The 10093-nt window shown below is 35.4% G+C and overlaps 1 protein-coding gene across 1 annotated transcript; it reads left to right on the top strand.

The window, feature by feature from the left end:
• Nucleotides 1–2724: 2724 nt before the first annotated feature.
• On the top strand, nt 2725–7429 carry LOC113106454 (adenosine receptor A2b). The gene is made up of 2 exons (XM_026268390.1): nt 2725–3745; nt 6438–7429. Exons 1-2 carry the CDS (start codon nt 2941–2943, stop codon nt 6764–6766), a joined length of 1134 nt encoding a protein of 377 aa, XP_026124175.1. The 5' UTR covers nt 2725–2940; the 3' UTR covers nt 6767–7429.
• The last annotated feature ends 2664 nt before the right edge of the window (nt 7430–10093 follow it).

Here is a 10093-nt window from a genome sequence, read left to right as displayed (position 1 = left end):
CATGTCTCTTCGTTGAGTATTCTGAAGTTACACTTCATTTTAATGACGTGTTTGTAAATGAAGATCAGCGCAGACAGGCTGCAGACACCACACATAAGACGCTCGGGAGAAAACAAACACATAACTTCATAATCATACTTCGCGTTGTGATTCGGAGATGCTCGTTGGTCTAAATAAAGTTGGTAATAAACTCTCTTTTATGGCCAAACGGTATACCACTGCTCTGGTATTGTGGTAAAAATGAATTTTAGCCATTGGTTCTTCTGATCTTCATTATTTGGCAGTGAAAATAAAACAAACGGTCTCCTCGACATGACGCTATCACACCAACCAGAGCGTCTGTGTGTGTGTGGGGGGGGGGGGGTGGGGCAGGTCAGAGTTCCGTTTCTCCCAAAACGGTAGGCGGAGATTATTATGCAAAGTGTTCTGGTTATGCACATAGAGATGGGCAAAAGATTTGAAATCTATAACGACTCGTTTCAGCGATTCAGAGTCGACTCCTTACTTTAGAAGCCAATAACCTTATAAATCATGTACTTTTTGGTTTAATTACTTTGCACATTGTTTACACTGATGGACAGCAACATCATACACTGTAATACAGGTAATTTTTGATTTCCCATCTGTGTGGCTCTTTAAACGATTCATGATTTGCATGCAAGTCTTCCCAACAATCTAACCTTATCTACAGGACAAAATATGCATTTTAATGTTTCGGCTCTGAATTAACACATAAGAGAAACATCTCAGCAGGCTGAAACACCTTAAGCAATCTTGCTGCTGCTGTCATTCATGATTGTATCATGTTTCACTTGAGCACCTAAATAACACTTATTTACTTCTCTAATAATTAACTTGGATAGTTGTCAGGGAACCAGCCAGCTAAATGCTTTGCTGTCAAGCCACAAAGTAATTCTACTCATCAGTGTAAAAACTACTGGAAACTCTACATTGTTGAACGTGTTTGCATAGAGTATGTTCTCTACATTCCACTATATATTATGGCATTCACTGTGGTTCAACACTGCAATTAATTTAGCCCAAACCTTATAGACTTCATTTAAACTTTTGTATCTAATTTCAACTTTAAAAGGGGTAGTTTACCCCAAAATTTAAATTCTGTTTACTTTACCTTGAAGTTGTTCCAAACCAGTTTCTTTCTTCTGCTGAACACAAAAGAAGATATTTTGAAGATTGTTGGTGCCCAAACAGTTGCTGGTGCACTGACTGAAAAAAAATAATATATATATTATGGAAGTTAATGGCTAGGAACTGTTTTGTTACCAAGAGTTTTCAAATATCTTTTGTGTTCAAAAGAACAAAGAAACTCATACAGGGTTGGAGCAATTTTGAAAACAAGGATAAGTAAATAATGATAGAGTTTTCATTGTTTGAGGTGAACTATAAACTTTTTGAGTGTCTGTTTACTTTAAGAAAACTCAAAATGAAAGTTTGAAAATGTCCCTTTGACTTAAAAAACAGAAAGTTAAAAATATAATCAGCATGAGGACTGAATAATTATAGTCCCATGTAGAGTCTAAATTCATTCTTCTCAGTATGCCCAAGCTGTCAGCTCAATCAAAATAATGTAAATGGGTTAATTAAAATAGTATTCTGAGCAAAATGTATTCAGTTAATGCTTTTTATACAATATTTTTCTTAGGAACACTGCAGTCGCTCCTTTGAATACCACTTGACATTAGAAATAAAGACATCATTAAATAGTTTTTGGATTAAGAAAGGTTTTATAGTTTAATGAACCATGATACAAGAAATATTACTCAGAAAAATATATTTTCTTTTTTTAAATAAATAAATAGATGAATAAAATAACACATCAGGCTCTTATACGGCCCATACAGTATGATATAGTGAAAACATGGAATAAAAAATAAATATATAAACACCTACATTTTATTCAGAAGCTTAACAAACTGATCAAAAATATGTTATTTGGTGCAGCTGCTGATATTTATATGGCCAAAAAGTAAGATGAAATTGTGATAGCTTGTAATGTAAATCAAAGAGATCTTTATAAAAGAGACTACTCTGTTCTTCAAAAGCCTGATGCTGAGCCTCATACTTTAACATGACGTTTCTAAAAAATGATGTATAGCATGTAAACCTAAGAAAGAGTTTGTTTTGAAATATTACTAACAATTATGTTTACCTTATAAAAATACTTCTTTATTATCTTTAATAATTTTACTTATAAAAGGTGACAGATGGCATTGAGAAGATTTTGTACAATGGGTTTTGAATCTTGAGAATTTTAAAGCCTTTCTTATTCAATTTATTCATTTTTAATGATTTACTTATTTATTTTTTTACTGCATCTTCTAATACTTTTCTGTTAATTCATAAAAATCATTCTTTTTTTTATTATCTTAAATATTTGTAGGCCTACTTAAAAAATATTAAATAATTTTAAGGCCTTTCCAAAACAGAGTTATGTTTAAACCTTTTTAAAATTATTATTACCTTAAATTTTTGTACTTAATAAATATTAAATCATTTTAAGGCCTTTCCCAAATAGAGTTACGTTTAAACCTTTTCTGCATCTGCCGTGTGACCATCAACTTTCATCTCTGGAAAGCTACATTTTGTTGTGACTTCAACAATGCAACACATGATTCCAAATAACTCTAGAAAAATATTCCTTTACACAAATATTAAAAGTAAAACAAGTAGGTTTATTAACGCCATTCCCCAATGTGTCCTCCAAAAACATGGCTGTTCAAAAACGGGCCACCTGTAACGATGCGGCAATTAAGGCAGCATCACGTGACAGGTCTTGATTTGCCACAGGTGTTCATCTCTTCTGAAGCGTCAGCAGTTGTAGATTCTGTTTGCATACAGTTGATCTTTGTCGAAACTATTTGTGAGGTTTTAAAAATAAGGATTTTTCAAATAGCCATGGGTCACTGATGGAAATGCGCCATGATGTCCAGCATAAACAACCTTTCCATCCCATCAGCTGATGTGGACTTGAATGTCACGGATCTACAGGGGACACTGGAGGCCCACCGCCACATTAAAGTCGGGATTATATCGGTTTTGGGAGTGATGATAACTCTGGGAAACATCGCTGTGGTGATGGTCATAGCTTCGGCGGTATCGGGGTGGTCGAGAAACTCTCGGTACTTTCTTTTATCGTTAACGGGAGCGGACTCGGCGTTCGGGCTGCTCCTCATGCCGCTCAATCTGTGCGTGAGTTTCATGAAAGAATACAACGGGGGCCCGGACCCCTTCTGTCACGTCGTGGCATTTTTCAACGCGACTATTTATTCCACCTGCATGTACACCCTTGCAACCATCAGTCTGGAGCGATACATCGCAGTGTTTTACCCTCTGAAGTACTCCACCGTGCTGACCAGGAGACGAGCGCTGCTGCTGATCGCCTTCGCCTGGGGCTTCCCTCCCGTCCTCCTCGTGCCCATCTCGTTCCCGGAGGGCATCATTGAAGTGCAGTTCTCCAGAGCCTCGCTCGTGTGCAACCCGCTGTACTCCAGCAATGTCTCTTACTCTCTGTCTCTGACGTGCTTCATCTTCTTCCCGTGCTCGGCCATCATGACCTTCTGTAACCTCAGACTGTGGATAGCCGCGAAGAGACAGAGGCTGAAGCTGAGAAGGCACAGCTGGGGTGGAGGATACAGGCCTAAAGTCGCCTTGCGCGTGTTAGTGCCAGTCATGACTGTTTACTACACCTGCTGGACGCCCTGCATGGTCATCATGCTGTACAACGGTGAGATCATTATTAATAGAATCATCCTGGTCTTCTAAACCCATTTGTGAAAGCATTTAAATATAAATATAGTTTCGAAAATGCAACAAGTTTTTTTTTTTTTTTAAGAATTATCTTATGCTCACCAAGCCTGCATTTATTTGATAAAAAACACACAACAAAGGCAGTAATATTGTGAGATTTTTGCTATTTAAAATAACTGCTTTTTATTTTAATATATATTTTTTTAAACTCAACTTTTTTCCTGTGATTTCAAAGCTGAATTTTTAGCATCCTTCCTCCAGTCTTCAGTGTCACATGATCCTTCAGAAATCATTCTAATATGCTGATTTGCTGTGTAAGAAACATTTATTATTACAATCATTATTTATCAATATTTAAAACAATTTATGAATAAATGTATATAAAGATCCAAAGATCAGCATCTATCTATCTATCTATCTATCTATCTATCTATCTATCTATCTATCTATCTATCTATCTATATATATATATATATATATATATATATAATATAACATTTTGTAACATTATACTATACCATTCAAAAGATCAGTATAATTTTATTATTTTGAGGGAAGTAAATTATAGAAATTAATACATTTAACAATGTAAAACTTAGCAAAATATTTCTATTTTTCGAAATTTGTTATTCATCAAAGTAGGCCTGGAAAAATTCTACTCGGGTGTTTTTAATAATAATAATAATAATAATAATAATGATGATAATAATAGTTTTTTTGAGCAGAAAATCAGAATACTAGAATGATTTCTGAAGGATCATGTGACCCTGAAGACTGGAGTAATGATGCAAAAATTCACCTTTTAAATCGCAGGACTAAATTATATTTTAAAATGTTCAAATAGGAAATATATTTTAAATGGTAAAAATTTCAATTTTTTACAGTTTTTGCTGCACTTTAGATCAAACAGGCTTGTTGAGCAGAAAATACTTCCTTAAAAAAACCTTCAAAAACTGACTGGCAGTCTATATATATTTTTAAAATTCAAGACATTTCTAAATTCATATTTGTTGCCTCCTGAAATACATTTAAAAATTATATTTTGCAATATGAAGGTTAAAATTTATATTTTCCATTTAAAAAATATATTTAAAAAAATGTATGTGTAAAATGCTGTGGACAGTTTATGGAAAATGCAGTGTTATGAGCTTGAAAAATAAATTATTGCCATTCTTTTAACGTTTTGACAGCCCTTGTATTTTGCATTGGTGTATTTGGTATTGTGAGATCTAGTATTACTTCAGTTCCAAAACTTTACAGGTTAACTAACAAGGACTGGAGGAATATATTTTTATTAATCCTTTTATTGGGTTAATAAAAATGCAGCTGTTCATAATATTAACTGAGGTCTCTTTAAATATTAATACAGTAGGTACCGATCCATTTTTAATAACATTAGTAAACATTATACAATTAAGATAAATACATGCTTTAAAAGTATTCATTATTAGTTCATAATAACTAATATTAACATCTGGAACCTTATTATAAAGTGTTATCATTGCTTTTATTTTATTTTGTTTGTAATTTCACTGAAAAGCATAGCTTTCACGAGTGCATGTTTATACATGTTTGGCAGCTGTCTGTGGTTATGGCGCCTAGGCCTATATGACTGGAGAGAGGGAAATTTAATATGATAACTTTCTTACAACCAATAAGGGAAGGACTCGGAGTGCAGTGACCTCAGATAGCTTACTGCAACTGCTGTTTTCAGCAAACATGAAGAGATAATCACAGAGGTTCAGGGGAGCTGAGATGGAAGACGAGGAGACTGAAGACCTCCTGCATAGCATTTAAATTGTCCGCTTTTATGGAACTTGTTTGTCCTTTCTGGAGCTTGACAGTGCTTGTTTACTGACTACTTCGGTTGTGTCCATTTGTGTCAAGTAAAAAAAAAAAACTTCCATATTAAATTAGTAAATAAAAAATAGTACTGAAGTATTTAAGAATACTGTTTTCTGACACATCCATCATTCTGGAAGCAGTTACCTGAGATGGTTAAACGTTAAAATTTAGCAGCTGTTTTTACAGTTAATTGACATTTGAATTATATTTATGGACATTTATATACATGGATATTTATTTATTAGTATTTTTTTGCAAGTTACGAAGTCGGAATTGTGAGATCTCAAATTGCAAATGTGACTTTTTTTTTTTTTTTTTTCTTCATCGCAATTCTTTTTTTCCTCGCAATTCTGACTTTTTTCTCGCAATTGCGAATTTATATCTCGCAATTCTGACTTTGCGCAATTTGTGGGGGGGAGGGGGGCTGATCTTTTCTTAGAATTGTGAGTTTATATCTCGCAGTTCTGACTTTATTTCTCAGAATTGTGTGATATAAACACAATTTTTTGAGTTAAAGTCATAATTGTGAGAGAGATTCGCAGTTGCCTTTTTTATTTTCCATTTAATGGAGGAAACAGGCTTCCATATCATACACATGATGGCTGTTGACTAGAGTTTTTTTTTTTTTTTTTTTTTTTTTTTTTTTTGTTAAATGTTGTAGTTTGAATACCTTTTTAATAGAAATTGAACACCACCATAGTAAAAAAAAAAAAAAAAAAAAAAAAGATGCTGCTTTGTAAATTTCTTTCATTTAGTACCTATTATCATGATGCTAATATATTGAAGAAAGTATAAGTCCTAAAGCATGTTTTCCTTGTTCACAGCGATATCCGGCAGTGGTGTCCCCGAATGGATCGAGTTTATTGCTGTGTGGTTACCAACCTCCAATGGCTTCCTCAATTGTATCTTCTACTTCTGGATCAACCATAGCTTTAGAAGGAAATTCCATTTGGTACTTCGGAGACTATGTCTAGGACTCTGTCCAGGTTCTATCATTGAGTCAAGCTGCGTGAACTCCGTAGAATCCTCTGTGGTTCCCGGGTGGAACGGTAACAACTCGCTCCATGAGAGGTTTTCTAGCGTGTCGTCCACCTGCACTCTGCTGACGCTCATGCCACCTCAAACCAACATGCGTGAACCAGAGCCAGCTTGAAATTCCTTTTAGTTTCGTGATCTGATGAAGTTTTAAAGCTCAGGTGAAGTTGAGTCATCATGAGTGCTACTGACATGTGATTAACCTGTTTGGACGGAGGTTATTCCAATGCATGTCTTTTTAATCGCAAGTTAGCATTTAGAAACACTTCAGTTGCCTTCATGCTCTTTTAGTTCAATGGCTATTTGTGTGTTTTTGCTTCTTGATGGCACCTTCTCATATTCACCCAGACCTGGTTTCTTGGCCTAATTGAAGTCTGAAATGGTTTTGCGTTGTTGATTGCCATTTCAGGTTAAACACACAAGAGCCTTTGAAACTTTTGCACACATTTCCTTTATCTATTCATAAACCCCAAATCAAGCAGCTATGGGAGTTTAACCTTTAAATCTCAGTTATGCATTTTATGCAGAAGGGGAAGTAATTAGCCAGGTACGTAATGTAAAGGTCAGATCAAATATGCCTTTTGGCTTTAACCTTTTCTGTTTCATGGCATTTCCGTTTAACATTAATTTTTATGTTCAGCTAAGTAGGCTTTTTGGTCACTGTCAGATGTAGAGGAGCATTGTATGGCCAGCGTTATCAAAATGTAAATAAAGTGTATGGGTGGGCTACGACGGACTGGAGCTGATGTTGAATTGAAGCTGTCGTGCCCCGAGGGTGAAACTTTGTGCATCTTTTGGCTGTGTTGTAATAGCATAACTGTAAATCTAAAATTTTAAGCTTTAAGTTTTAGTTTAAGCACCTGTTACAGAATAATACATTTCAACGGGGTGAAAAAAACAAAACATGTCCAGTGGTGGAGGGTGCAGAAAAAGCAAGCACACAAAGAGCTGTTAATGACCTGGGAGTGTTATACAGCTGTACATTATGATTGATTACCAAAAGTTTTTGATGTGTAAATAATTAAATTTTTATATATGGTTTATAAAAGTGTTTGTTTGAAATGTTAAAACTTCTATTTGTTGTAAAAATAAATAAAAAATAAAGCGTCAAAGCCTATTTACCATTTAAAGCATCACTGTTGGTTTCGGCTGTTTGATTTGATTTAAGAGATTCAGAACTTGCTTAAGTCGTAAATCATATTTTTAATTGGCTGGTAGAGCTGTGTGAGATGGTAAGATGTTGTTGAGCTGTGGTAGTAAATATACCCGTCCCTGTGTGAAAACCCACACATGAGCAGTCAGACATGCAGCTTGACTTGAGAAGTGAGGTTCTCTCTGACTGAGCAGGACTCCATTCTGCACGGCTCACATATGCTTCATGAAGATGACATTTATAGTGGTTCATTTTTACAAACCTTGAGGGCATTATATAGTATGTAAGAAATGTGCCCAAGTTTGCACAAGTTTCCCAAATAAAGAAACTGTATGTTGCATTTTTGTGGGCAATTTACTTTTCATCTTAAAGCTGCAGTAGGTAAATTTGTAAAAATATATTTTTTACATATTTGTTAAACCTGTCATTATGTCCTGACAGTAGAATATGAGACAGATAATCTGTGAAAAAAATCAAGCTCCTCTGGCTCCTCCCAGTGGTCCTATTGCCATTTGCAGAAAGTCATCCGCTCCCGGTAAGAAACAACAAATCAGAGCTGCGTAACTTTGTTTGTGTTCAAAATGTAGAAAAATGTATATAACAAGCGAATACACCATGAATCCATTTTCCAAACCGTGTTTTTAGCCTGTCCTGAATCACTAGGGTGCACCTATAATAAGTGTTTATATTCGGACTATTTTAGATTGCTTCGGGGGTACCGCGGCGGAGTAACCCAGTACCTTTGTGATTCTTCATAGACATAAACAGAGAGAAGTAGATCCGGCTACGATGTTCTTCCGCAAGACGCAAGCAGTTCTGTTTATTAACCGCTAGAGCGTCAAAAGTTACCTACCGCAGCTTTAAGGGGCACACATGATATTTAAGGGTCCTTGGCATCATCATTTTGAAACTCCCTGGTCTACTTCTCACATATTTGACAATATATAAACTCCATCTCGCCTCAAGGACTATGGTAAGCAGCCCACATTAAGGCTGCAGCATATACAATAAACTTTCTTATTTGTGATGCGGGAACATCTGCTGTTAACCTCAGTGCTGCCTCAGCAACTTCTGTAGTGCTGCAGAAGTTCTGATCAATTCAGCTCTTTTCTTGCCTTCTCTAATGGAGAAAAATGATGAGGATAGAGTCTCACCTAAATCTGATTATGGCGATCATATCAAATCCAAAGTCCTTGAAGGTTAAAATCACTTTAGTTTAAAATAATAAATTATCTGCCTGCACTGGTCAATACAGACCGTTTTGCATATTTCTCTTCTGATCTGTTCAGTTGCATGAAAAACTTGTGTTGAGTATAACGCAAGACCAACTACGTGAGGCTGATTAAAGCAGCTTCTTAACAGCAAATCCAGTGACAGTATTCCTCAAGTGTAGGAAGCTAGAGCGACACCTTGGGGGTTGTTGAACTGCTGCTAATGCGAAACTGATTTTTAAAGCCTCCTCGTGTGGTTCAGCTGCTAGCTGGGCAGTGACTTTGTAGCTGTTTGTTGTTATGGAGATGCAATTAGGATGAGTGTAGGAGACCATATTAGATCATGTGGAAGCCCTTATGCCATTAGTACATATAAATATATATATACAGTCAGACCAAAAATTATACAAACACCAGATATAATTTTTGATAATTGTTTTACTAGTGGGTGCAGGACACTTATGTAACTTATGCACTTATGTAAGTGAGGATAGCAATAAATAGGTGTGTGTTCAAAATAAGGTCAAGAACTTAGATACAGTTCACCTAGAATTGTAAATTGTGTCATAATTTACTCATCCTTATGGCTTGCTTTCTTATATGGAACAAAAGATGGAAAGATGAGAATTAATTCTCATTTTAGGCTATTATTCAACTCATGCTCATTGGGAAAATGTGCCTTTGACAACATTTCTACAGAATGATTGCTTCTTGCACATCATGTTCTGTTTTATCCGGAACAGATGAACAGAAATCTGGCAACTTTTTTTTACATTGGTTATTGTATGTGTCACCTCAGTTTGGAAATGAAATGTCTGTTGAGGGGTGCTGAAAGGTGAAAGCTCTGTTGTGTTTTAAATCCTACACTAAACCCTAAAACTAACAGATAATATTAACAAATGCAAACTTGAGATAAAAATGCATTTGCCGATGCAGCCATGTCAATTTAAATGAAAAAATGTAAAATTTAATTTATGCATTTAACAGACGCTGCAACTTACAGTGCATTCAGGCTATCAATTTTTACATATCATGTGTTCCCAGGGAATCGAACCCCCAACCTTGCGCTTGATATAGCAGT

Source organism: Carassius auratus, chromosome 7 (genome assembly GCF_003368295.1).
Source record: "Carassius auratus strain Wakin chromosome 7, ASM336829v1, whole genome shotgun sequence".
In the NCBI taxonomy this organism is placed as follows: Eukaryota; Metazoa; Chordata; class Actinopteri; order Cypriniformes; family Cyprinidae; genus Carassius; species Carassius auratus.
Note: the sequence above shows the minus strand (reverse complement) of the source record. Positions and strands in the feature narration are given on the sequence as shown.